The sequence below is a fragment of the Suillus plorans genome (assembly GCF_016647745.1).
Source record: "Suillus plorans strain S12 chromosome Unknown HD556scaffold_110, whole genome shotgun sequence".
Taxonomy (NCBI): Eukaryota; Fungi; Basidiomycota; class Agaricomycetes; order Boletales; family Suillaceae; genus Suillus; species Suillus plorans.
In genome coordinates, this window is record NW_024537494.1 from 56,732 (window position 1) to 82,926 (window position 26,195).

Below are 26,195 nucleotides of genomic sequence, written 5' to 3' on the forward strand. Positions count from 1 at the left end.
ATAGAGTAGATACTTGAGTGGAAGCAGTGTAGAGGAAGGTCCTAACAGCTGCTCTACTAGTAAATGTGACGGTCCATCGTCTCTTCGTAGAAAAATTTATCAAAGTTTGAAATCTAGGTCGGACTAGCTTCTCCGTCGATTGATTACTGCAAAGCATGAGCCATAGGATCATCCTTCTTCATTAAGACGCCCGGGTGAAGGAGATAGAGAATGTAAATGACGAGAGTAACTGCGCCACCATCGAGCCAGTCTACCCAATATAGAGCATTGTCAGTGTATTCCTAGCGAAGATAGTAACAACGCACCAAAGTAGCCCTCTGTCGCAATCGCTGGCCCAGCCCATCCATTGGCGAGCTCCACAGTACGGTATCCCGATGTAAGGACGGATTTGAGTACACGGTAACGGCTGATAACGGGATACGTTGAACACTAACCAAATGAAGATGCGAAGGGTGCAGAACGCCATGCCACAAAGCATGAGTTGCAAGCTCTTACTCACAGCACGTTAGCCTTAGGCTTTCTCCGATATGCGAGGCTGTTCAACACAGCGGAAGGGTATATTATATTTCAAACGCAAGAATCTTAACCGCCAAAGCAACTTATACCACCACTGCAACTGGAAAACGAAGGACGTGAATTTCAGTGAGACACGTATTACGGGATCACTCATACCCATAAAAGCCGAGCAGGAAGTCCTCCTGGCATAATGTTCGCGCTCTGTTTCGGTGATGTGAATGACAGATGAAACGTGGGATGGTGTACATACCGTTGAAGCGCTTGTCTTCGTGTTGGCAGCATGCGCAGCGGATGCGGCTCCCACAGCTTCTACAATCAAGCAAATGATATCCTAGGAGGAAGGGAGATATGTAGCAGCATTAAGAACAAGAAACGATGGTACCTGCACTAGATCAATAACTGAGCGCTAGTAGCATCAAAGCAACACTGACATAACTGACAGACCCAGGTGGCCGAGTATCTGCAGACCCGTAGTGAATAGCCGGACACCGAGAGTGGGCGAAAATAGCTGGACACCAAGAGTGAGCAAGAGCAGATGGCGACTCAGTGCGGGAGAGAGTGAATACAGCGAGAGCACCAACCATGGCAATCCACGACCCCTCCGACGGTCGACGGGTCAGCGGCATCTCTATGCTATTGGAATGGGCAGACTGATATCCAATAATTGGTCTCTGGAGATTCCAGCGATTCCCTTGAAGGAACGCCCACTTCTCAGACTGATATTACAACTCGGAACAGAAACAGCCACAGCGATGTAGTGCCAACGCCAGAGTATCAGATAATGGTGCGCTATTTGAAATCTTCAACCTAGCAATTCATGCATGCGTTTCAGTGTGCAGGATGAGATTGTCGAACATATTTGTAAATTTAAAAGTTAACGACGATGGGAGCTGCTATAATGATTGTCAGGCTATTGGGGAGGTAGGCTACAGCCAAATCGATACTCGAGGATTGAATTGTTGAAAATAGCGGCGAACTGTGACGTAAGACGATGCCGTGGGAACGGAAGGAAAGTGTACCGAGAGAACTTGAGATATTTCGGCATTTGTTACTCATGTTCTCCGCGGCCAAATTTTGTTTCTATCACCTTCAAGACTGCCCTGTACGATGGACCTGTTAGCTTGTTCATACGCCACATATAGTGGATATTCCTTTTCCGCAGGGTATAACTCTCGGCGATGGTTCCAGCAGCAGTCACAACTTGCTGAACATTTGTTCATTCACCGAACGAGCATCATATAATTATATGGTTCGTTAACTTGCATCTTCGTTTTTGAAGGTCATATTCTTTTCTCATTCCTCGGTGCAGGCAAGATTATCCTTCCCCTCCCCTCACTCCATTCCACTGTCAGCTCGATCGGACGAGTGGTATGGAATCGTTCGACTTTGCTTTGCCCGCCGTCTTCAGCGGTATAAACATTGTTTGCCTTTGTCAGTCAGTACCTTACAAAATATATTCGATTCTACATTTTGCCTTTGCGTGCTAACTGAGTAGTAAGATGCTAGTCGAGGAGCAGCAATCATTTTGAGACTCGCATGTCCCTTTGAACTTTGGCAGGCCACTTTCGCCGCAAACTGCTCATGACATTCTCTACTCTAACAGATTCTTCTGCTAATCCTGGTAATCTCCATTCCCGGCGCTTGTGCGATCATACCAGCGTTTATCGTGCCGATCATCCACTGACAATATGGAAATACACGTGCAGCGTGACCTGACCCTGAGCGTCAATCTCGGAAAATTGGTCATGGCAAGGGGACCGTTTTACCCCTTGCCATGACGAAGCTGCCCCTGTTTGGATATTGATCCTTTGGATACGCCAGGACAATCTACGAGTTTGACGCGTTGACGCTGGAGACTGTTGGAACTCCCTTTGAAGGGCACACCAAACTCGTCACTAGCATAGCACTTTCATTTGACCATGCTCGCCTTGCTAGTGCCTCTTTTGGCAACACGATCAAGCTTTGGGATTGCGAGTCCCGCCAACTCCTCGCCTCCTTCGATGTTCAGAATCCTTTTATCATTGTCCTCTCACCTGACTCACACCAACTAGCTTATGTGACAAACGCTCACACCGAAGATGATTACAAGATCTACATCTGTGATGTTCCACCCGACGACGTCCTTGTTCATGCCAATGCACATGCGCATTCTGCAACATCTACTATCCACATGCTGACATTCTCTTACAGACAAGTGCACGCGAAAAGTCACCCGGCAGTCATCTACTAAATGTGCGCTTCTCATCTTTTGCTTTTTTCATTACTCATTTATCATCATTGCAGTCTGATGCAACTCGTCCTCCTGTTGGGCACCGCAAACCACCGATATTTGCAACACTTATGTCAGGGAGACTTCCACCTACAACGAACCCAAAGCAATCCATTTTCCTTCGCCTCCACAAACTTCTTCGCTTCTCTCCTCGCACACACGCAACGCGGCTAGATCGAAAGGCTGAGCAGATCGCAAAATGAGATTCTCATTCAAAGTGCACTGTCAAACATTCGTTATGCTGTCAACAGTAGTACAGGCAAGTATCGATGTAAAATCAAGCGGAAGGCTTGGGTCTAGGGATGAGGCCCTGGTCGACTCCGCAACCCAGTGTCTGATGCTCGTTTCCCAGTTGTCCGCCTTCTGTCGCTTTTCGAGATGTGAGACTGCATGCTCGGTGAGAGTGGCCCCACTTGAATTGGGTGACCGTTTACGTTTGCGATTGCCTAGTAGGTGTTGATTGTTATTCTGATATATATATTTCTGGGTAAATCAGACTAGTGCGTACCACCATGTCCAGAGCGCGTTTTCGACCGTGTGCTACGTCCGTCCGTCTGACCAGCGTCGCTCTGTTCTCTCTTCCTCTTACCGCCCGTTTCTGACTTCTCCCAAGCCTTCGCAGCTGCTCTCACATCCGGATCCATGAAAAGATCCCAAGCGTCACATAGGAGCGTAAGTCGTTGTTTAAGTTCCTTGGCGTCTGATTCCATAGTAGACCCTTCTGTCTGTTGCGGATAACGACGAAGAACGATCTGATCTATCTGATCTCTTTCGCACTTGGGCCCTGCATTTATCACGGTAAACGGAGGCGCGACATGACATTCAAGTAATGGGAGGTCAAGGTAAGGGTATTGATGAGCAATCGATCTGCGAAAGAATGGATCTGAGCAGGATATGGATATGAGGGTGTATTGCGTTTTCGTTTTGAGCCTCCACTGCACAACAGTAAATATTTTGGTCATGGGTTAGCGATACTATGAGTAACTTGATTGTAAGTACCTTCGACCGGAAAGATTTGCTAACATTAGACGTGGGGTTTTTCCTCGATTCGATAACTGCTGTGACATGACCGTTGACTTCTTCCAGTGTGTGCATATCCGGCAGTAGAAACCATCCATTCCTATCAAAGTATGCATGCCAGTCCGGGCTTACTGTGGGCTAACGTCAGAATTCAAACTGGCAAAATAGGCAAAATGGCGTACAATAGAACATGTTTCTCCTACTGTCAACATGAAAATGTCTATATTCTAAGCCGAGGCAATATTCATAGAGCGTGAACTAAAGAAACGTTAGCATCGCGTATTTCGTAGCTTATAGAACTGCTCACATCATCGCTTTTGCTCCTGCGTTGAATGACATGCGCTATCTGGAGAATTAAGGCAGAATCTCTCAGCGTGACAAGGCAAAGGCAATCGCCATAGATCTTGTGACATAATTTCCAGAGTTCGTTACGCGCTCGGTGAGAAAGTGATGAATTAGGTTCCGAGCGACTGGTAGGGGTTGAATAGATGGTGGTTGTATTGTTCTTTGTGGGGGTACCGGTATATTCGTCGTTGCTACTTTCTTGGAGATCTGGACTTTGATTTACAACGCGATCCGAGTCACTATCGTCGGGATCAGCGCAAGATGATTCAGGATTCCGAACGCTGTCTAAATATAAAGATTCTGCGAGGGAAGACATCTGATTAATGTCAAAACGGGGACTTGCTGAACGCGTGTCACAGTGGTTGTTGACGCCTGTTAGGATCGGAAGCTATGAGACAACAAAACCAAACAGATCTCTATCAATTATGGAGCCATATGTCGATTTTGGCCAAGAATGGTTGACACCGGAACCACTTTTTATTTCTCATTATTGTCACTGGTAGGTCTTATATCTTTTCTCCTTCTTCAAGTAACTCAAGTTGTCTTTATACCGTCGATTGGCATAGGTTGTCAAACTGAAACCCTCACTTTATCACTTTATCTTGGGTATACTAAAGCATGAAGTGCCTTGCAGGACACAACACAATCCAGGCTTTCAAAAACATGCTCTCGATGCTCCCGATGCACGGATACTCATGGTGAGGGCTTTTTATTGTCAATTTGTTTTTATGTTCATAACTCCACACAGCATTATGGTGCGCTTGTCACATGATCACCAAGGTTTTGACCTTAATATTCTAAGCCGGGGTGGACGGGTCATGCTAGGATGGCGCGCTGTAAGCACGCTGGCTCACTAGAGTTCCCATAATCTACATAAATACTGTCTGCGATACTGAAACATGAGCTTTCAGTATCACTGCCTTTTGGTGTAATGGTTAAGTGGACGACAGTCTTACACTACGCGCGCCTGCCAAATCTCATGGCGCGCGGGTGCACACCACGGCGCCAGAGTGTGCCCTATCAGGTGTGCGCACTGTGGATAGCACGATCCACGCACGCGGTCTGCATTCGTCTGAGGTACGTCCACCCGAAACGCCTGTGACGCTCACATTAGTAATGAGCTTGTCGGGCTGCGCAGGATCATTTCTCGATTTCGACGGGAGACGCTTGCATCCCTGAGATTTTAAGTGTATCTTGTAAGGACAGAGGTCAGTACAATGTGAAACAAGCTATGTTTATGGATAGTGCTGTTCGCCTTGGCGCGGTCTTCGAAGCTGCAAACAGGACAGATCGACTCTAGTATGAGTGGGTATATCGTACTCGTCAAATCAACTTACAAAAGTACCTCGTCCTCATCAATCCGTATCTAGTCGCCTGTGCGCATCCATCCATCGACAAACGTTTCCCGAGTGGCCTTGTCGTTTCCCTTGTATCCCAGCGCCGCAGAGCCTCCGCGGACAAGAAGCTCGTCCAGCTCATTCGGGCCTGCAAGGGACCTATCGGGACGGACAACAACAGGCTTCAACGCCAGGGACGAGAATTGAAACAAAGCCAGGCTTGTTTTTGGGCGCCCATTGAGCATACCGGGGATGGGCTTCATGGCGATAGCCATTGTCTATTTCAGACAATGTCGTCAGCAAGCTGGAAGGAGTAGATAGAGATGTGTAACCCTTGTTGTTAGATTGCCATATTGTGAGGTCGATAAGGCGGACGAGGACAGTCTATGGAGGCAGAAGTGAGCTGAGGTATTGATATGATGTGATATACAGGTTGCTCACCTTCGAGTCCTTGAAATACTAGATCTGCACAATATCACCAGGGAATGAATGCTATAAAATCGTAAGTTTCCATACTGGGAAGAAAAGCGAGAACAGAGTGTACAATCTGGTGGACGATCGCTCCTTTGACAGGTTCAGCTGCAAATGACGCATGAGACACAGACCCTCCATAGCTTTTAAAGCACCTACCCTCGAAACAATCTTTAGACACGCGCTCGTCCATGCGAGAGCCAACTTCACACTTGTTCCCAGGGATCTCGCGATATCCCGATGAACCCATGTACTTTTCGTTGGGCCTCCCCAAGCGCACACTGGGTGCTAGGTATGCGCTCCATGTAGTTGTAATCACTGGAACAACGCGTGAGTGGTCGTAATGGGCAGAGTTAATGTACCACTCACAATCATGTTCCTCGCATGGGCACTTCTCATCATGACCCAGTCGGATCATGGAATTTCTCACCCATGTAGCAATCTGCGTCAGCCTTGCGCCTCCTCGTGTACCATTGCCATGAAGTACATCAGGCAGACCACTCCTATGGCAAGGTATAATCAGTAACAGACCTTGGCGCCCATGATGCACTCTGATTTGGAATTGGCTCTTGCATATCATGGCTTGGGCCACACTTCGGACGCCCGGGGTTAGTAAAGTTGAGGCAGATGGCAGCGTTACGGCCGTTTCCCGGTTGTTGGGACTGTGGTATCACATGGCCGAGGAGGAACTTCTGAGACGTACCGCAGTTAACGCTCTCCATAAGGACAGGTTGGCGAGATACGATTGGGTCCGTATCCACATTGACAGGTGGCGATGGCGTGCGTTGAAATCCCAATCTCTTTGTTCAGCGGAACGATTAAGGCAGCTACACTTTGGGCATACGTACTGTAGCAAATACATCAATATATCAATGCGAACAGGTTTTGAGTGGTTTCACAAGTGTCCCTCCAAACGCTCTCCTCGACGAGCCGAAGCACTTCTGGCAAATCAAGGTGTAGCGCGAGGCAGCCACGCTCATTGATGATTCATCGCTTACAGGTCGGCTAAATTGGCTGTGGCATTGCTGCGAGGTGTGTCAGTGTCAAACTATGCAGACACGTAATTGCGTACGCGAAAGCTGCAGAGGTAGATTCCTTTGTTGGACAGGTGTTTGTAGGCGTGCCTGTGGGGTTGCGGGCAGTGATGTACGGAGCTGTAGAGATTGCAGACGACGGTGTATCGGGGTGCCAGAATCAGCGTATTTCTCAAGCAGGCTCCGTGTTGAGTCATAGTTGGTCTTTTTCTGAACTTGTTCAACTTTGGCTCGCTGCTTTTGAGTGATAGATAACTCTGAGGGTTTTCTCTGCCGCACTCTCATTGAGCGGTAGAAGAATTTGTTTCTGAGGAACTCACCTTCGCGTCCGCCTTTCCACGAATACCATATCTGCATCAATCTCCGTGTAAATAATATTCTAGGGTGACACATGAATGTGGTGGGAATGGATTCAAAGGCATGGCGGCACGTACATTACAGGTCCCACTAGGACTGCTACTTTCGCTAGCAGCGAGTCATGCCACGCCATAGGAAGTATACGTGCCAGAAGCATACCACTTTGTGTGCGCGCTGCTAAACGACCATTTGAGCACATGACCGAATGCAAAACATAATACTCACTAGCTAGGTCACGGACCTGAGAACGCAGATAGGTTAGAAAGACTAAGTATTCATGTAATCAAAAAAACAACAGGTCAAAGTCATTTGTATTAAGGGAAAGTGCAAGGACTCACGTGTAGTGTGTTGGACGATGCTAATGTACTTCGTGTCGTTGCGAAGGTTATCTGAGACCAATGTTCTGGTAAGACCCAAGCCTTGAATGTTTTCACTGGATACTGACCTCAAAACCGTTGGGTGAGTGGACCTTGGATAGTAGATTGCGCAGGAGGTACTGGTCTATAGCTTGAGGGCTTAGTAAGCGGGAGATTTTCTAAGCCGAGTTGCGCATCATGTCATCCGAGATCGATATCGATCGATCGTCCTGAGAGACTTTGGTGGGAATATTGAAATGGATTCTCTTATGTGTCCTATCTCGGGCTCTCTCCTCGTCTAGAGACTGTCTGCTCGGTTCATAGGAGAGAGTGTTTATGTATACAACTGCCAGTGACGTCACGGTGCGTCCAAACCTTCTAATCATCCATCATGTCCTCTCTCAGCGCGTTGATCTTCTAGTAGAATGGCATTGTACCTTCACAAGATTTCGATCAATATTACCTTGCGGAGCAAGGTCATGTTGGATGGCAGGCAGCTTCGTCATGGCAAGGGGTAAAACGGTCCCCTTGCCATGACCAATTTTCCCGCCAAGAAGCCACATTTTGATCATGTTGCCACTGATGGCAGGTGAGTGATCTGATGCCTACAATTGGATGTTGATAACCTGATATTTTGGAAGGTCAACCTGCCTGTCGACGTGACGATCGAACGCAATCTTCGCAATCTTACACTTGACCCAACGAAATCCCTATCACCTGTGGATGAAATGGTCGAGATTTTTCCCAATGCTCCTCCGCGTAAGTGTCTGCATATTATTATCCAATGCCCACATTCCGGTGAGTTGTCTTTCGATATTCCCACCCTTTCCTCCTCACTGATCGCGGTCCGACTTAGTGTCTTCTGGACCACTCCACCTCGCACTCAACTGCTTTGTCTTGGGCACGCAGCGAATTGGGCTTGGTCAGTCCACGCATTCAATTGATGTCTAATGCTAAATGTGATTGTTGTGATAGGCAGAGCGTTTTGTGATGAACAAGCTTTACAAGCTTGATCAAACTGCTGCAGAGGGATAAGCAAACTACAATTTCCCGAAAGGTAAGAGCTCATCGTGTTCATAGAATTGACAAGCTTATACTCTCCGCGCCAGTCATGAATTCCTTGACCAACTTTGCAAATGTCATGTTGTCATCGCCTCTACTTTGACATCGCAAAGGACTGCCTGTATGCCAATGATATTCAAAGTGTCGAGAGACGGCGGTCGTGACTACCCTTGCCAAAGTGAGCATTATCCAGTGAGAATATACCACTGACTAATGTTCCTACCAGGTCCTCGACTCTATGACCTCCGTAATGGTCCCAGTGCTCCCTTGCCTGGCAGAGGTACTCTCCATGAAGGTGATAGGGCTGTGTCCCAGCTATCTGTCTTTGCGAAGGAGTGGACTCCTGTCGTGAGTATTGATGTCGCAACTGCTTGTACTTTCCCTGATATTCTCTTGAACCACATAGAGCGCGGAGTGGAATGATCCGCATGCCGAACAAGACATGGCTAGTTTGCTGAGGATGCGCAGCGTCGTGCTATCTCTTTTGGAACAGGCTCGAGGGGAGAAGTGAGTGCCCAATTCTTCTTGTGTTCATAGTCTGAGTGTGTTCCGGTGTAGGCATCTGAAGAGCTCTCTTGAAGCTGAGGTCGATATTATCTTTCCCAACGATATATCCGTACGACCGTATTTTGCTACAGCTGATAGAACGCGAAGGTGATCAGTTTGGTCTTCTTGCTCTTCGTAACTGAACAGTATTTGCACGCAGAGACCTTCCTAAAGACGCTTTTCATCGTTTCTGATGCCAACATCACGGACGAAGGCTCTCTCCGCACTAGTTCATTCGCGTGGTCCTATGTCTCTTCAATGGATATACCCGGTACGTTTATGTTTTCGAAAGCTGTTTTCGATATTAATTTGCCTATTCCCTCTGTGTAGACTCGGACTTGGAGCTGGCGATTCGCATTAGACCTGCATCCTTGGATAAGTGCCCATGGTGTGCTGGATGTATACTCATGAAGAGGATCGTGATCAATTACGTGGAATTTTTTTTAAATATTGGCTACCGTTATTTACCCCCAGCGCTGCCGGTTGGTTCCCTTAGGCAGGCACTACTAGACCCACTACAAATTTTGGCATTTAATGTTATACACAATATGCAGGGAAAGATCAAACATACAGTGTGGTAGCGCTTAGCAAGTCTAGTAAGGGTTGCTGCCAACTCATTGTACTCTGCTATCAACCGCCCCACCAATTGTGTAAGTTCCGCGTTTTCTTGCTGAAGTTTGACGCATACATCGTGCAGGGTCTGTGCTCTGGCAATATCATGGTGTTGAGTGGTGGGAAGGTTTTCATTGATTGCTTCTACGGGTAGAAGCTCAGAAGGCTGTGGCTTCAGCGTCAAAATCAGTAATTACCAATATCAATGAAGGACGACTTACTGGGGGGACCGTCATGGAGATTTAATCAGACTGACTGTTACCGGGAAACCAAAAGTAGGCTTAAAGCTAGTCAAACAATTTTAATTCACGGCTAAGTCTCAACTTCAAGTAGATTTGCTAGGTACAAACATGGACCCACTGTCCTGACTCAGCACTCAGTACTCGGCACTCAGCCTGCCACTGCCACTGCCAGCCTCACTGGGCCGGGTTGATTTCCTGATGCTAACCACTCACCATCATGATTACTCGCTAGTAAGAGTAATGCATGATGCGGTGTACCGAACGGGGTGTAGTACTATAAAAGTCGTTCGAATGGGCTCTCTTCGAATCTAACAAAGCGTCCGAATCGTCATGAAAAAGTCGACTCTCGCATATGTGATTGATCAATGGTCGGTGGTGCCCCCAGTGGAGACAGCTGATCTATCTGGGAAAACAGTTCTCGTTGTCGGCGCCAATGTAGGCATTGGACTCGAGGCGTCAAAACACTTCGCCCGTATGCGATCAGCGCGGTTGATAATTGCCTGTCGTAGTGAGGCTAAGGGGAAGGTCGCTTTGGGTGGTTTGTACAACCGTTTAAATCGAACTTGATGTGAGATGATTGACTTCTATTTTCCGAACTTGAAGAAATCGGACAAGAGATCGGATACAATGGATGCGAGCTCTGGACAGTCGACCTTGCCAACTTTGCATCAGTGACCGCATTTGCTGATAAATTTCGAGAAGGAGGGCGGCGACCTGCTTATCCTGGTCATGAACGCAGCGATCGCGTTACCCGATTATCAATCCACCGCTGATGGCTGGGAGACCATGTTGGTATATTTATTTTCCCGCGCATACTTATGGCTCATTCACCCTTCAGACTACAAGTCAATTATCTGGCAACATCATTGCTTTCGTCGCTCCTCATCCCGCAACTAGTTTCTGCGGGAAGAAAGTCTTTAACACCTTCACGAATGGTGATTGTATCCAGTGGTGTCCTCTACTGGCTCACACCCGCAAAAGAGATCAAGACTTCCTCGACACTTGAAACGTTGAGTGGTGCATTCCCGAGTAAGCAAACGAATCAAACTTTACCTTCATATGAAAATCTCATACTTCATCTCTTAGGCACATGCAATTACGGTATCAAGAGTCAAAGCGTATGTGCCTCCTATGCTCTTTACCCACTTAAATCTGACAAACTCAACCAGTGTTCAACTTCTTCTTTGTTCGTGCCTTGACGAGCAGATTGCAATCTGTCACACCACTCACTTCCGTAGCCGTGACGCCAGGATTCTGTTATTCACAACTACGTCGTGCCTGGTACGAGAAACCGACCTTTTCATTTGTCAAAATAGCGCTCGCTATTCAGGAGCGTCTCCTGGCGTGGACGGCCGAACAAGGCAGCCGTCAGCTCGTATTTGGGGCGGTGGGCGGACGAGACGATGAAGAGAATATGAAAGGCGGGTTCGTAAGCCGTGGTCGCCTTGTGGAGGTCGCCGGCTTCGTGCTGAGCGACGAGGGTGATGAAATGCAGGACACTGTCTGGGTAAGAGTCCAAGTCTGCCTTTCGTCGATGACAGACCTTTCTAACATTTTACATCAGAAAGAGACGATAGACATTCTGACCGGCGTTTCTGACAAGATTGGTCCAATAGTCCAGGATTATCTGATAGTATCTGACTCGTTCATAAATTGACATGTATATGTGATGTGTCCGCAGAATAGTGTGCGTCATTTGATATATTGTTCTTCGTGCTTGTCGACTCTTGCGATCTTGTCTCCTTGATGCCAGAAACAGCACATCTGCAGCTCTACCCATAATGCAGACCTCCATATGGGGCATCTCGTTTGTTCTCATATAAGGTGAGTACGCTGTTTTACTGTACTGACTCACATGATCCAGACACCCTCGTTCTAGGCTCCACATCCGCAGATGACATCGGCGTCCGCAGGGTCGATGGTGAAGCTGCCTTTATTTAGCGCATTTATCAACATCAGACTCTGGCGAAAACGGATGCGCATGGCTGGTTTGGTAGGTGTGGAGTTCATCGCGCGAGGTGAGCATTCTCTCATTTCTATCCTCGTCGAACTCAATTTTGGTAGGACGCATACGGTCACTCACTTTCTTCCCCTCCCCCCCTTCTCCATCATGCGGCCCTCTTTCTACTGGTGATGCGGGGAGCGGGCAATGGCAAGTCGCACTCAGCCTTATGGAGCATAGCCTGCCTACATTCGTAGATGCAGGACTCGTTATCAACATCTTTCGTCCTCGTTTGTCCCCAGCACCAGACTTTCTCTCCCAATTGTCTTCGCCCGCCGACCCATCCCTTCCCTCAACACCAGGCGTTCGGAGATTTACGCTTGTTGAGCGTAGGTTGCCTACAACAGTCGAGGAATTGAAGAACCAGGTCATTGCACCACCAGTTGTTACTACCACATGCTTGTCAATTGATCAGTACGTTTGTTTGTTGACGTCTTTGCTTGTGCTCATTTTCCATCTCCTACCAGTGCCCTCTTTTCTCGCAGGACATTTGATTTTTGCATCGTCGACGAAGCTTCTCAGATCACCCTGCCCACACGTCTAGGTCCCCTTCGGTTTGTCAAGAAATTCATTTTGGTTGGAGATCATTTTCAGCCTCCCCCACTAGTGAGTTTCTTTTGTCGTATATCATGGTCTCTTCTTTATGCATGTCCGGTTCGCAATCCTGCTGCACGAAAAGGTGGTTTGGAAAAGTCTCTGTTCTGTCGTCTCCCTGAAGCGCACCCACACGCGGTGGTCCATCTCACATATCAATATCGCATGAACGAGGACGTTATGGAGTTGTCGAACAAGCTCATATACGGAGATCATCTGCGATGTGGATCAGAGGAAGTAGCCAAGCGCACGCTCATTCTTCCTAAAGGGTGTATGACTGGTACACTGGATCTAGGAGTATGCCTGCGCGAGGATTCTTGCTGGTTGCGGCATCTATTACCAGAAAGGTCGGTTCGTCCCATGTGGTGCGGCCAGTTGACTTATCATATTTCCCACTAGATCTAAGGTTGTATTTGTTGACACAGATCACTTGCCTGCTCGTGATTCAAGAGTTGGGGACCTCGTCCAAAATGATGTCGAGGCCAAGCTCGTGTACCAGATTACTGAAGCGTTTTTAAGATCGGGAGTCCAGGAGGGCCAGATTGGAATTATGTCTCTTTATCGTCAGCAGATAAAGCTTCTGTCACACCTTCAAGACAGGAAGGATATAGAGATCCTCACAGCCGACAGAAGTCCATGACGCGATAAGGACTGTATCCTTATCTTCACGGTCCGATCTAACGACCAGGGGCAGGTATGTTCTATCGGTTGCAGCTATACAATTGCAGCCCGCGCTAACGCTCCTTGCGCAGATTGGAGACTTGCTCAAGGACTGGCGACGAGTCAACGTATCATTCACACGTGCGTGGTCAAAGTTGATCATTATTGGCTCACGAAAGACCTTGAACTCAACAGAGCTTTTATCGGTGTTCTTAACGCTTATGGACGAGTGGGGCTGGATGTTAACGCTGCCTGCCAACGTGGATGTCAAGCACCCGGCGTTACAGAGCGAACGGCGTGGTATTCGCAGTCCTGCGAAGCGAAGGAGAATGGATCAGTGGCTATCACGCGGAAGTCACTTCCGCGCACCTAACCTATATTTAGGACGAGGAAAAGGAAAAGAACATTTGGATATATCGTAATGGTATCATGAGAAAAGTTTCGAGGATGCATTTCTGTAACATAACCACTCGAATGAGAGACCAAGGTGTCAATCCTCGTAGGACGCTGAAGAGTTTCATCACCAGTTATGCTTCATAGTACTAACAGTGCTTACTTATATATCGAATCGGTGTGCAGTCTAAACGTATCGGTAGCTTTGCCGCTATTAGCTTTGAGAGCCTCAAATCCGGAGCGCGTCAGATATTCTGGGCAGGAGGATGGCGTGTAGTGCCCAAGAAGTGTCCGATAACGTCCTGTAAGCGCAGTAAAAACTCAAAGATCCCCAGCTTACCAATGGGTAGAAGTATGCGCCATCCTTGAAGGAATACGTTGATGGTGAAGGGTTTAGGGCATCTCTTATAAACTCATACATGGACCCTTCGTCCGAGACCATGCGGCGCTGGTTGAGGGGCACTCCCAGTGCGTTCCAGCAGAATATCGGGCTCTTGAGCAAGGCGATGACGATGGAATTCAAGAGGGCGGGTCTTGGCTTTTCGCGCCAGATCTGCTTTTGCTGAGCTATACTGCCCGCATTGCACAAAGCTTCAACATCTTTCGATACTCCGGCGATTGAAAAGACGATTCTGGCGAGCCGTAGTGCCCAGCCGCTGTATCCTTTCAAATAGAAGGCTTTGAAGAAAGCATCATCGTTGATGTGCCAAAATTGATAGGCGATGGAAGAGAGAAGGGGAGCGATCTTGGAGTCAAGGAGCGCATGGAATTTGGGATGATGTCCATTACCGAACATGGAAAAGAAGTCTTCGTACTCGAGGGTTTGTACGGCTGCCAGTTTCAACTCTAGTAAATGACCTTGACTATATGGCGAAAAGTCAGTCGAGCCGCACAATGGAAGGTAGTTGGTCATACCAAGGATTCATATCCACACAATGAATCTTCAAGATAGATATTAGCACACAAAGGATGATGCTTCATCGATCCACGTACTCTCTTGGCGTGCGCTGCTATAGCGTAATGCAAAGCATTGCCACCTGCTGATGTGATCACCAGCATCGAGTCCTCGGGACCAAGATCGAGATACTTCATATCCACCTCCGGATCCTCCTAACATAGCGTTCAGCGTCCGGGGGCAGGTAATATAAAAAAGAAAACAACAGACCCATGTAAAAGAGTATATGAACGTTCTGGACACTTGGTGTATTGCTTGCTCATAGTACGGAAGCCTCCAAGGCTAGTCCATGGTCAGTTTTATCGTAGATTTCATAACACATTGACTCACCTTTCCTAGATGATAGTGGAAAGAGCTCAAAGGTGGTGTCACAGTGATAAGTGCGTCTGCGTGAGAAGCCTGCGAATTCAGAACAGGTTCACCAATCTCGAGTGGCGGAATAGTTTCTGAATCCTTAATAGTCGTAAAAGATGCGGGCGAAGAATTGCCAAGCATGTTGCCCCCTTCGACTGCAAAAGGCATGACAGAAACGAGATACATCACACGAACGTGAGCGACCAAACCAAATGTAGTAGGGACTTGGTAGGGACTATGAAACATTAGTGAGGACAATCGCAGATAAGAGTTCGATAATACTTACTAACATTAAACATGCGGACGATGAATATTAATGGGATAACGAAGCGATTTCTGCCGTTATAAGTCTTGACCTTATGTAAAACATAATTATGTAACATAATTGAGGCTAGGGCTATTTGATAAATGTACCGTGCCGAACTTGTATTCCAGGTACTCCCAGGGCGACGAGCCCGCTCTCTGTCTTTTCACACAATACCCGCCGGGTGGTTTACTTGCAGGCCAGTTACCTGAAGACTCGCCAGATATTCTGTTTGAATAGTTTGAACTAATCACGTTTCGCTCGCTTTTGTTCAATCTCTTCACAAAGCACGTTGAACGTAACCAGGCCAAGGCCCTGCCGCTGCATACACCAAATATCACCCGATATTCACCTATTGAACGCGCACACAACACCCCTTTAATTTTTTATATCGGAGCCATGGCCATCACGTTTGGCTCCTTCGATGGAGTGTGCAGCACGGCTGCTCTCGTCATTTGTCCATTGATGGGCACCTCTGGAGAAGGCATAGAGCCTACTTGCTACTCACGCAACGTTCAAATCGGCCAGACCCTCATCTTTCAGCCTTGTATCTATTCCAAGACCATGAATGTGGCGTACTCACCGATCAAGGCTGACTTTCATAGGCTTAGCTACATGTTTTTTCCACATCGTCGCAATAATCATGACTGCAACTATGATCTACCGTATTCGCTCAAAGTACACTGCAGTGGGACGAAAAGAGATTGCGATGTTCTTTTGGATGTACGTGGTCATCGAACTTCTCGCCATGTTCCTAGACTCGGGAATCATTCCGACTTCAGACGTCAGCTATCCTGTGAGTTATCATGCAAAATCATGTGATGATCTTATACCAAATGTACGTAGTGGGTGTGCTGCAGATCTAGAGACTAGTAGCAGCTGCCTACTGCTGTCTGCTCATCAACGGCTTCGTTGGATTCCAATTCGCTGAAGACGGGATGCCTCTCTCTCTTTGGCTCCATCCGATATGTTGTTTTGCCGTCTTCGGAGCATCATTCTTCATCGCTATCGCCACGTTCAAATCTTTTGTTTCATTCTCTCCAACGAAACCTATCACGCTCTTCGTCATTTACCTCATCTGGCCCATCCCGTGCGTCGCCCACATATACTATATTACAGCTCATTCTTGTATTCCGGACTCTTGACGACCGCTGGCCCCTCTGCGACATCACCTTTGGAATCTCGTTTTACGCGATCGCTCAAGTTCTTCTGTTCGCTTTCAGCATCACCATTTGTGACGCTATCAAGCATTACTTGGATGACCTGTTCTTCTTCATTCTGTGCGTTTTGTTGAGCGTTATGATGGTCTACAAATACTGGGACAGTATCACGGTGCGTTTGTTCGCCAGTCATCCTTTTCACGTATCCTTATATAATGTTTTACCCAGCGTGAAGACCTCGAGTCCTCTGTTGGATCTGAAGCTGCGGTTTTGGAAGTCGAGGACCCACTTCTCACGGCTTCAGCCACAACTCCTGGCACAGACTACGAGGACGCATCTGGAGCTGCGAGCATTGTGGGCGGCGTTAGTGGTACACAGTATTACGGCGGCAAGAAAGCATATGGTGCTCAGGGTGATTACGGACCAGGAGGCTATGGTGGCGCGCGAAGGGCTTATCCACCAACATCTGAAGGCTATTGAGGACTTTGAAAAGGACTATTACGCAAACGTAGATATGGACGACAGTGAATTCACGGTACTTTCTACAGGTACTAGCTTTAATTTACTCTCATGATCAGGATGCTTACGAGCGAATTGGTCATGCAGATAGATACTCCACACTATTTCGGAGAGTGCGGACGCCTGATCGTCTTGCAGGACTCGGATGATGCTCTGGATATCTAGATGAGCGCAGATCTGGAACTGATGAGTGAATGCACCCCGAAGGTAATGGTAGAGTGTCAAGGAGTGCAAGTGCCGTACGGTAGAGGCGACTGTTGGGGTTGGTAGGCGTGCCTGGGAGTGGAACAACTTCAATGCGCAGTGCCGATTGTGCAGAAGCTGAATCTGAAGTTGTGGTGATGCTGGAAGAGATGAACCGGAAAGCAAGATGTCACACTGTAGGATGATAGTAGGGCAGGCTCTCTCCTTCGGGTACAAGTGGTGTAAGGACCAGCATGGACTGAAAGCCTGCAAATTCACCGGTTTTAAAGGCAGAAAGCGTACAGTGCTGCTCTAGTCCTGAGTCTCTACCCAGCCTACGCAGTAGCAGCTTGCGGTGAACATTGCATACAGGGTGGTATCCCTCCGGACATGGAGCAGACATTGGGATGGTGGTATCGGAGTCTGAGATGGTCTCTGAGCACAAGATCAATGTCGAATTGTACTCTAGGTGATGAATCAATTGCGAAACAGCCGCCTCGAACTATTGGAGTAAATCAGATCAACCAAACTAGAACCAGATAGCCTGTAGACTGCGCACCAATTCAAGCGGGACATCTGCAGGACAACATGCCGAGGGAAAATAGACGTTATTTTGAATACTCGAGTGAACGCTTGGTTTGTGCGTGCAACGTCTAGAAAGTGCAGTGCTGAAAAGACTCGATTTCCCAAAATAACTGCGTTCAAATGCAAATACTTGATATGTACAATATGTGCGATATATGCTATGTTATTCGTCAGTCCGTGATATAATACGTGTCTTAAAAGTCCGAATTGCTTTGATCAAGAGGCAGGAACGAGTGTGGGTCATGCACTGCGTCGATTGCAACAAGGAAAGCAGGTGCGGGAGGAAGGGTTGATTGCAAATTCCGCATCAGACAAACTTGCCTTGTCATATGCAGGTTGACCCTTTGGATCCGGATGTGGGGGTAAACCATCATCAGCAAACGAAGGCCTAGGAGATCTCACCCTTCCCTCTGCTAAAATATCTGCAGTACTGTGGTCCGTACGCAAACTGCGATGCCAAACGCTGGGCTGCTGTAACAAAGCTTCGTTTTCGTGGCGGCGGATGACACGACCAAAACTGTGCATCACAAGACACGAAATGAAGGCCCCTGCATCAATGTGAGTTTCCAAAACACTGGACGTGGGTTTAGTGGAGATAACTCACAGTCAAGTGCTATCCAAGCTACATGATCAGCCGGGCCCACGCTATTAACACCGACTATAGTCATTATGACGGAAACAACGGTGGAAGCAGTGATAAAGGTGGTGTAGAATAACTGAATAAGCATGTGAGGCTGGAGCGCCTTAACCAAAGAGACTCGCTTACTTCATCTCTCATCACTTCTCTAAATAACGTTACTCGAGGCATATATTGACTCATGCGACTTATGGATGACATGGCAGGAGAAGATGGCCGGCGAGGAATTGGGGATGTGCCAGCGAGAGGGGATTTTGTAGCCAGCGGTAGGATGGGCAATCTAGAGGGCACATTCTCCGGATCATGTACTCTTTCACTCTTGGAAAGACCACCCATGGGAATACTTGGGTCGTAGGAGAGAGACTGAGTTCTACGGGATCTGGGGGTGAATGGAACAGGATGATTTACAGTAGGAACATAATCCTACCTGTCACGGCGGCTGTGAGTGGTCTTGTAGCTCTCTTGTTGGGTGTCTAGATGGGAATCTGTGACATCGTCGAGAGAGAGTGATACAGTAATTCTGCCCTGGACGGAACCGAGTGATTTTCGAACAGCGTAGAGAACTGTGATGATGAGTCTCATTGGTTAATGTAATAAGTTTGGACTCACAGCAAAGACAGACGAATAGCGATTCAACAAATAAAAGTATTATGAAAGTATATGACATGGAATTAGATGTTCGGTAGCAGCGGCCTGTTTTTTAAAAATTTAGTGAATGAAAGTGGATAAGGAGAGTCAGAAGAGGCACCTGCAAGACTGCGATAACCGTTAAGCAATGCCAGATCAAGAGCAAGGAAAACCATTGCAGCAGTCCTTAGTATGACCAGGATGACTAGAACTAAGCGAGAGTTGTCTAGGCATCGGTAAGCCTTTACGCCTAGAGTACCGGATATCTATGTTATGTCGAGATTAGGTATGAATAAATAACGAATAGAATTTTTGAAGCGTACCAATAAAGAAAACGATATTCCTGCACTAGCGACCGCGATGCGCATGATTCTGATTACATATAAAATCAACGAGGTGTTAGTATTCGAAAGATAGGATTGACAAACATTTTGCAATCGAAATTAGGGTGAAATTGGGCGATAAGCATAGACAAGATGGAAATAGGCGCGAGAAGTTGACTGAGGAATAGAGTGTACAAGAGACTTTTCTTGCGAACTCCACCTGACCATAAGAATGCAACTGATAAAGTTGTATTCCTTACGAATATAGTAAAGAGGGACGCCATGATGATGAGCGCAAGATGAGTAGTGGAAAGGTCGTCAAAGAATGGGGGTGCTACGAGGGAGCCATCGCCAAGCAAATGGTAAACAGACTTCGGAAATAAATTAGTCGGTAGGTCGGAAGGATCTGCTTTAGTTATTGTGAATATTGTATTGACGGTACAGGTTGAGGGAGGACAATCCATAGTCCTACGAAAGTATGGGATTCAAGTTGGTCACCAACCAGCGCCGCTTAGCAGCAATTTATGGTTCGTAATCTGACCGTCAAAAATGCCGCTAAGTACTGGTTTGTCCTCGCGTCTATCAACATGCCATAATACACTAATTGTAACGGTGCTGTTGCACCACATTAATCTTGTTTGTCGATGAATGTCCGAATTTGTGTGTGGGCCTGAAGCGCTCGGATGCACATCTAAATCTAGATCTCACCATATTTACGATGCTTGTCCTCCATGTGCATAAACCTCGAGGATGAGTTATGCCTTGGAGTTGGACCACTGAACCGAACGTTGCGTTCGGTTCACATTCGGTTCGGCGATTGAACGTTGAACACTGCGTGGCCCATCTGCAATTCATGGGGGAAAAGTGCGTACAGCACAACAGTATGCCACAGTTCAAACGTTCACCTTTGCACTCTAATAATCTAGAAGTGGTAAACGAGACCCACCGCACCGCCGCAGTGTGGAAGATGCTGTCCGGCATCTCACTTTCGCTTGTCTCAGAAATCATAAGGAGGCCGGGCTCAGGCCAACTATTTGATCTCGTTTTGAATCTCGTTTTCGACTATGCTGCGATAAATGTGAAGTCTAATGCCATCCGAGCGTCCGGCCAGCTCGTAGCATGCCTGGCACGCGCACAACCTCAGAAAACTCTGGATAAGTTTTTGCCTTCGTGTATCTCGCGCATACAAGAAGAACTCAAGTGCGGAACTTCGAGCGTTAGGACAACATCAGCACGCGATCTTGTTCCATCTGACACAACGCTGCATTGGAGTGAGTGGCTTCAATTATTCCCTGTCAGGCATCTAACCAATTGTCTTAACAGATATGTTGATATTGTGCGGGCGTCTTGCATACGGCGCACATGCTGTAAGTGACATTCCTTGGCAATTTTGAGTTCCCGAATGTGTGATCAATTCTAGCTCCTCAAGCGTAAGGAAGACATCATGGACCTTTTATCGTTACTTTTGAATAAGACGAAGAATGAGCGTGGGTACACGGGCACTGCCGCGATTGTCACTAGAGCGATGCATGCGCTATCTGGTGTCTATCCCTCTGACAACCGCTTTGTGAATGAAGACGTACGGAATCAATCTGGTCGGTCACGTCGACACCACTCCGCTTACGCAGCTGATAATTATTCAGAGTTTGGCAAGTCGCACAATGCTCAATGGAGCCGACCGTACGAAGCGAAGGATGTGAAGGTGGAATAGCACGGTGAGTGCGATATCAAGTCCCAAGCACCGAGGATTTACAATTTTATTCTAGACATTTTGGATCGCGTAGCAACTCCTGCGCTCGATAAGATAGGGAGGCCTTGGCGTGGTCTACTCAGGTTTCAAATTCCAATGTTGCGGTTGGGGCTGCCCTCGGGGTCGACGGTACTTATATTTCCACAGGTTAATCTTTGCGTCATGCGATTCTATGAACGGGGAGATTGCTGCTGATTGGCTGTCTGATAATCATGTCTGCATAAGCGTTGTGCTTTACTACTATTTTTTGGGCGTCAGGCTGCATCTGGATCCGTTATCATCCTCTTTGGACCGGGCGTCATGATGGACATCGCAACGCTTCACACCCAAGCGACAAATTTGCGGCCATCGAGGTCCCAGTAACTATGTATGGGTGTGTAAAGGAACAAGGTTAGGCATGCGGCTGCGATTGTTTACCAGCTTGGATTTTAATAGAGGGGCTTGGCACAGGTGACAACCGTCGAGCACAAGGTTCTTTGCGCACCCTTGTATTACGTATAGCACGGCTAGTTTTTCTATGAACTCAAATATATTGTAATACGTAGTAAGTATCTTCTCTTCTCTCAACGCTCCTGACCCTGAAAGAACAAAATTTAATGGCAGCCACTGGCACTCAAGAAGATGAAATACTCCCCAAAGCACTCACCCAGCCTGCACGAAAAGAAACTGATACTCTGATGGATTGCTACAAGCACAGCCCAACAGCGCTTTGCCTCTCTTCGCCTCCACCAGTATGGTATCAATTAAGGTACTTGGTGATCTTTCATTTGATCCGAATGCCGTAAGTATTTCGGTCCCGCCTTAGCTTTTCTGCACGCCATGCTCTGCTCTTTCCACCCCACCTTTGGAATATAGAAAGTTTATTGCAATCCAGCACTAGGGCCCTCCGGTCAAGGCAATGAAGGTAATATAGATTATTAGTCTCATATAAGTGCCTCTAAATATATTCCTCTTCTTTAGAGGCATCTCATGGCATACGTAGCCGTGCCACCGCCGCCTTATAAACTGCCCATCAGAGAACATTGGGAGCTGGACTCACTGTTTTCCCAGTCTCTGCATGATGAAAATTGGGTCGAGCTTTCTGACGCTGAGTCATCTGAGACAGATTCTCAGTTTCAGACCGATGAAGTCAAGACAAGTAGGGCAGCTCCAAGACCAAAGCGATGCACGAGGAAACTTGTGGCTCCAAAAGTTCAACGTACTGTGATATGCAAGCATCAGCATAGGGCATGCTTCGAGGTGTATCACAATGCACCTCATCCATCCGCCGGCTTGTTTTCCCCGAACGCCAGCATTTGCCCTATTCTAGAGGATCTTCGCATAAGCTTCACGCCGTTTGGGTTTGCATGTCATACCCATAAAACACTAATTCCCCCCTCCATATTACATCGGCATATTATTGGAAGTCACGACGTCTCTCAGAATAGTTCAGCCCGAAAGGAGCTTATCGCCCACCTTCTCCATAGTCACCATATGGCAGAAGAAACGAAGCTTCCTGAACCTACTGGTGATCTGACTGAACCCATTCCTGGACTGCAGGTACAGCAGGGGGTCAAATGCCCTGTTGAAGGCTGTCCGGGATGGTATAGCAGTCAAAGGTCGCTGTCGGACCACTACAGTAACCATCACGCTGGAGTAAAAGGCCAGCATTTCAAATTCTTGACGAAGCGCTACATTATGCGCCCATACTTTCACATTGTTGACAGGAAGGATGACCTAAGCCGTCGAGTCTTTGTCTTGCACGCACAGTGGACGCCCAACCTGTCCTTTTCAGGTCCATCTGGCTCATCAGTTATTGATTCAACGCTGCAAGCCGTCTATCATCGAAACACTACAGCTGCGCCTTTGGCTGATTTTCTTCTGGAGATAGCTTGGCCTCAATACCTAGCGAAATTTGACGACCCCAGCCGCTCACTCCTTCGACAACTTGTCCAAATACGGTCGTCAGCTGATGTCAACGCCATGTTGCCTGGAGCCTCCAAGCGTTTAGAGAAGGGTATATTGACTCTTAGGAAACTTTTTATGCGATACTTGGTTGATGTTCAACGTTACCGATGTGCAACCAACGACGAAGTTGTACAAGTTTTATTACATGGGTACGCTAGATTGTTGTCATTGGCAGCGTGAATGTAACTAATTTTGAATAACAGAACCAGGGCTCACTTTAATCCTCTCGCTCGGGTCTCTTCATATATGACCTATACTGTACCCGTGATGCAGTGCCTTTCGATGATGCTTCGATATAAGCATGCAGCGCGTACCGGTTCGTTGGTAACCAAATACCCTTACAATCTCAGGCTCATTTAAATTTAACTAGGTAAAGGCAAGATTCCGTCCTTCGTCATTCCAGCTACTGGAGGGGAGGTAGTTGCAGTAACGGCGCTATATGATTATATTGTTACAAACAAAGAACGCAGTGGCGTCATCCTAATGCAGCTTCTTCACAACTTCGCTGCCCTTCTCGTGCGACACAAAATCACAAGCGTCGAGGTCATGGCTTGTCCGTCCGATATCTCACTCTGCTTAGGCTCCCTCGTTGACAACGACCACTTTCGGGTGGGAAATATTATTACTGTGAGATGCGCCATTCTTCAGCATAGCTGGTTTGCCATCATCATCCAATGGGCTCGTATCGAAGCCTCAGGAAAAATGGCCTTTTTTCCACATAACCCGGACCATTTCAACCAAAGGCCTTCTGATTCCACCCTTCCGCAAAGAACTGCCATGCCTTCTACGGCATCCTCTTCGGACGGTCCTGTCTTGATAGGAGATGAAATCGGTAGCAGCGTAGTAGAAGATGAGGATGACTTCGGGGAGCCAGAGGAAGAGGAGGATATTGAAGAAGACCAGGATGAGGACGCCATGGAGAACATGGATTTTCAGAAGACTTTGCCAGGATTGCCAGGCCACAATCTGAACGGCGGCCACGTTGAAGCCCTTGTTTCAGATGGGTTCTTCTCTGCCGACTCAGAGAATACAGGCCCAGGACAGCGACTTAATACGGCCTCCGTTCTAGGGTGCGTTTTCCTCCAAACTTTGTTTAGAATCTAATACAACGATTAATCCTACTACTAGTTTATTGTCTGAAAATCGAGCTTTTGTTCACCCTTCCGATGACACCAATATGGGCTTTACAACGCCCTATACCCGTTTCAAGACCTTATGGGCCAAGGTAGCTTCAGCCGCAAGGCTTGAACGCACTGAATACGGTTTTATATTTTCCGATGATGGCCAATCCGTCATGATCCCAGACGCCAGGGGTGTTTTTCACTGCGTCCAATACTTGGAACTAGGATCTCTTACCAGGCAACTCATTCACCAATTTTCCTCCGCTGTCCAAACCATTTTATCTGATACGCATCGCTGGCTCTACAACGACTTCTCCCAGCTTCAACTTACTGATGATCTTGGCCGCCGGGAATCGATTTTTCACCAGCCAGCTAACGAGCCCCAGTTGCAACCCATGATCAAGGTTGCGTACGATCAGTTAGTTGGCCCCGCCGGTCATCGTAGCTCAGTTTTCAATAGCAAGGGATCTATCAATACGAAAGCAGTTCAAAACCTGATGGAGAAAGAGCAGGACCTTCTTTGTCTTCTCAACGCATCCTTCCAGCTATCTTGCGGCGTTCCCCCCCGAAGTTTTCAGCTCAAATCCCTGCGTCACCACTACGACCCCATTACTGGGGCTCAACGGAATTTATTTATGGTCTGGGGAGCTCTAACGCTAGCAAATCCTGCTGCAAAGCAGAGGGGAGAGACCAACAAGGAGTGCCTATGGGCCCTCCCGAGCTCTCTGGTAACCCCCCTGCTCTTTTACCTGGGAGTTCTGAGACCAGCTTTCTGCAACATCCTTCGGTTGGTCCGCGGGTCAGTACCTGAGCACGAAACTTATATATTTGTGCACGCCTACTCCAAGCATGATTCCGGGTTTTTTTGGAGTGGGCCCGACGTCAATGCATCGCTACGAAAACGCTCTTCAGCTCTCCCCGTCTCATTATCAAGCACCTTGCTTCGAAATCTTACCACAGGGATGCTTCGAAAGTTCTTCCCATCCCTGACGGAGCTTCACAACCTTCCTGATTCTCTCCTAGATCAACAAGCGCAGCACCATCGTCGAACTGGCAACACTCATTATGGGCGTGACTTTGACCTTCCGCGCTCCCTTTCAATGACCATAGATCGCGCTCGTGGTTATATCACAACCAGTCGGGCGCTCCAAGCTATTTACGGTCTTGGTACATTGGACGAGGGGAGCCTCCGCGCACTGTCCAACTCACACTTCTTTGCATCTAGAGCTTATGAGCTTGTCGCTTTCAAAGAAGCGAGGTTTCAGATTCTGTCCCTCTACTCAGGCCCGGCTGATGGCCGCCCTCTAGTCCAAGAAACGTTAAACAAGACGCCTTACATGGCATTAGTAGGGGTAAGAGGTGCAGTCCACCGTGCGCTAGCTACTAACTCTGGGGATTTAGGATGTGATTGGAGACGGCGCGTTACGCTCTGTAATGCACGTTCTATCGTTTGGAACGTCACTGCCCTCCGTTGGCAGCGCTCCGCCTCCCGCGGGATATTCAGCTGAAACGGCCGGTTGCGCTGCGGCATTGGTAAGTTATTCTACCCTCACAGCCTTACCCTACCGCTTACCCCCAGGCTTCCGCAGATTATTCGAGCGCTGAACGAGTGGTCATCAGGATCTCACTGCGATCTACTGAAGCCAGCAGACGTCAACGTTGCAGAGTACTTCAAAGGTTGCGAAGCAGATGCAACGGCTTACTTCAAAAAGCTCGCGACTTGCCATCCGCAATCGTGGACAGCTTTGTCCAACGACGTGCACTACTGGCATCGACCTGCGCCGGGCTTTTTATCTTACATTCCTTACTCATGGGACGGTAAGGGCGTTCCTTCTACATCGGCTCAAGATGAAAGCCACCGAATCACTTGAGGAAGACGCTCTAGGGTAGTTGCCTGAAACGTTCAATAGTAAG

The 26,195-nt window shown here is 47.7% G+C and overlaps 10 protein-coding genes across 10 annotated transcripts; 5 read left to right on the top strand and 5 right to left on the bottom strand.

Annotated features, from left to right (window-relative positions):
- Positions 1 to 143: 143 nt before the first annotated feature.
- Positions 144 to 1,100, bottom strand: HD556DRAFT_1458523 (uncharacterized protein; the record flags this gene model as incomplete). Its single annotated transcript, XM_041308187.1, has 5 exons — positions 144 to 250; positions 306 to 429; positions 673 to 717; positions 767 to 847; positions 957 to 1,100. The coding sequence occupies 5 exons, from the start codon at positions 1,098 to 1,100 to the stop codon at positions 144 to 146; spliced, it is 501 nt and encodes a 166-aa protein (XP_041152947.1).
- A 1,910-nt stretch (positions 1,101 to 3,010) lies between these two features.
- Positions 3,011 to 4,466, bottom strand: HD556DRAFT_1450687 (uncharacterized protein; the record flags this gene model as incomplete). The annotated part of the gene is made up of 5 exons (XM_041307804.1): positions 3,011 to 3,231; positions 3,294 to 3,720; positions 3,785 to 3,936; positions 3,988 to 4,063; positions 4,113 to 4,466. 5 exons carry the CDS (start codon positions 4,464 to 4,466, stop codon positions 3,011 to 3,013), a joined length of 1,230 nt encoding a protein of 409 aa, XP_041152948.1.
- Positions 4,467 to 7,001: 2,535 nt separating this feature from the next.
- On the bottom strand, positions 7,002 to 7,482 carry HD556DRAFT_1249852 (uncharacterized protein; the record flags this gene model as incomplete). The annotated part of the gene is made up of 3 exons (XM_041298881.1): positions 7,002 to 7,270; positions 7,313 to 7,371; positions 7,427 to 7,482. 3 exons carry the CDS (start codon positions 7,480 to 7,482, stop codon positions 7,002 to 7,004), a joined length of 384 nt encoding a protein of 127 aa, XP_041152949.1.
- A 559-nt stretch (positions 7,483 to 8,041) lies between these two features.
- Positions 8,042 to 10,063, top strand: HD556DRAFT_1458533 (uncharacterized protein; the record flags this gene model as incomplete). Its single annotated transcript, XM_041308188.1, has 14 exons — positions 8,042 to 8,068; positions 8,130 to 8,219; positions 8,347 to 8,464; positions 8,562 to 8,627; positions 8,735 to 8,762; positions 8,881 to 8,945; positions 8,994 to 9,115; positions 9,174 to 9,274; positions 9,326 to 9,383; positions 9,461 to 9,584; positions 9,644 to 9,701; positions 9,788 to 9,795; positions 9,868 to 9,963; positions 10,011 to 10,063. 14 exons carry the CDS (start codon positions 8,042 to 8,044, stop codon positions 10,061 to 10,063), a joined length of 1,014 nt encoding a protein of 337 aa, XP_041152950.1.
- A 434-nt stretch (positions 10,064 to 10,497) lies between these two features.
- Positions 10,498 to 11,942, top strand: HD556DRAFT_1458535 (uncharacterized protein; the record flags this gene model as incomplete). The annotated part of the gene is made up of 6 exons (XM_041308189.1): positions 10,498 to 10,705; positions 10,771 to 10,838; positions 10,867 to 10,955; positions 11,006 to 11,196; positions 11,337 to 11,674; positions 11,732 to 11,942. The coding sequence occupies 6 exons, from the start codon at positions 10,498 to 10,500 to the stop codon at positions 11,822 to 11,824; spliced, it is 987 nt and encodes a 328-aa protein (XP_041152951.1). The 3' UTR covers positions 11,825 to 11,942.
- Positions 11,943 to 14,061: 2,119 nt separating this feature from the next.
- Positions 14,062 to 15,293, bottom strand: HD556DRAFT_1458548 (uncharacterized protein; the record flags this gene model as incomplete). The annotated part of the gene is made up of 6 exons (XM_041308190.1): positions 14,062 to 14,118; positions 14,157 to 14,679; positions 14,732 to 14,757; positions 14,810 to 14,926; positions 14,982 to 15,053; positions 15,102 to 15,293. 6 exons carry the CDS (start codon positions 15,291 to 15,293, stop codon positions 14,062 to 14,064), a joined length of 987 nt encoding a protein of 328 aa, XP_041152952.1.
- A 535-nt stretch (positions 15,294 to 15,828) lies between these two features.
- Positions 15,829 to 17,170, top strand: HD556DRAFT_1458551 (chitin synthase III catalytic subunit-domain-containing protein; the record flags this gene model as incomplete). Its single annotated transcript, XM_041308191.1, has 5 exons — positions 15,829 to 15,976; positions 16,041 to 16,229; positions 16,303 to 16,523; positions 16,549 to 16,761; positions 16,818 to 17,170. The coding sequence occupies 5 exons, from the start codon at positions 15,829 to 15,831 to the stop codon at positions 17,067 to 17,069; spliced, it is 1,023 nt and encodes a 340-aa protein (XP_041152953.1). The 3' UTR covers positions 17,070 to 17,170.
- An 805-nt stretch (positions 17,171 to 17,975) lies between these two features.
- Positions 17,976 to 20,089, bottom strand: HD556DRAFT_1422291 (uncharacterized protein). Its single transcript, XM_041304516.1, has 8 exons — positions 19,569 to 20,089; positions 19,464 to 19,512; positions 19,262 to 19,406; positions 19,123 to 19,206; positions 18,970 to 19,076; positions 18,643 to 18,885; positions 18,481 to 18,592; positions 17,976 to 18,424 (listed from the first exon to the last, which is right to left on the bottom strand). The coding sequence occupies exons 1-8, from the start codon at positions 19,925 to 19,927 to the stop codon at positions 18,117 to 18,119; spliced, it is 1,407 nt and encodes a 468-aa protein (XP_041152954.1). The 5' UTR covers positions 19,928 to 20,089; the 3' UTR covers positions 17,976 to 18,116.
- A 257-nt stretch (positions 20,090 to 20,346) lies between these two features.
- On the top strand, positions 20,347 to 21,174 carry HD556DRAFT_1450694 (uncharacterized protein; the record flags this gene model as incomplete). Its single annotated transcript, XM_041307805.1, has 4 exons — positions 20,347 to 20,734; positions 20,787 to 20,830; positions 20,884 to 21,058; positions 21,107 to 21,174. The coding sequence occupies 4 exons, from the start codon at positions 20,347 to 20,349 to the stop codon at positions 21,172 to 21,174; spliced, it is 675 nt and encodes a 224-aa protein (XP_041152955.1).
- A 1,008-nt stretch (positions 21,175 to 22,182) lies between these two features.
- HD556DRAFT_1450695 (uncharacterized protein) lies at positions 22,183 to 26,152 on the top strand (the record flags this gene model as incomplete). Its single annotated transcript, XM_041307806.1, has 6 exons — positions 22,183 to 23,309; positions 23,364 to 23,476; positions 23,531 to 24,230; positions 24,289 to 25,633; positions 25,683 to 25,814; positions 25,871 to 26,152. 6 exons carry the CDS (start codon positions 22,183 to 22,185, stop codon positions 26,150 to 26,152), a joined length of 3,699 nt encoding a protein of 1,232 aa, XP_041152956.1.
- Positions 26,153 to 26,195: the final 43 nt, after the last annotated feature.

What these genes read in the sequence shown, in the direction of transcription:
- HD556DRAFT_1422291 (XM_041304516.1), bottom strand. Translation starts at nt 19,927, where the DNA reads ATGGATTGTCCTCCCTCAACCTGTACCGTCAATACAATATTCACAATA. An exon ending in GAATATCGTTTTCTTTATTG is followed by an intron (nt 19,407 to 19,463) that starts GTACGCTTCAAA and finishes GACATAACATAG; the next exon opens with ATATCCGGTACTCTAGGCGT. An exon ending in CGGTTATCGCAGTCTTGCAG is followed by an intron (nt 19,207 to 19,261) that starts GTGCCTCTTCTG and finishes TTTAAAAAACAG; the next exon opens with GCCGCTGCTACCGAACATCT.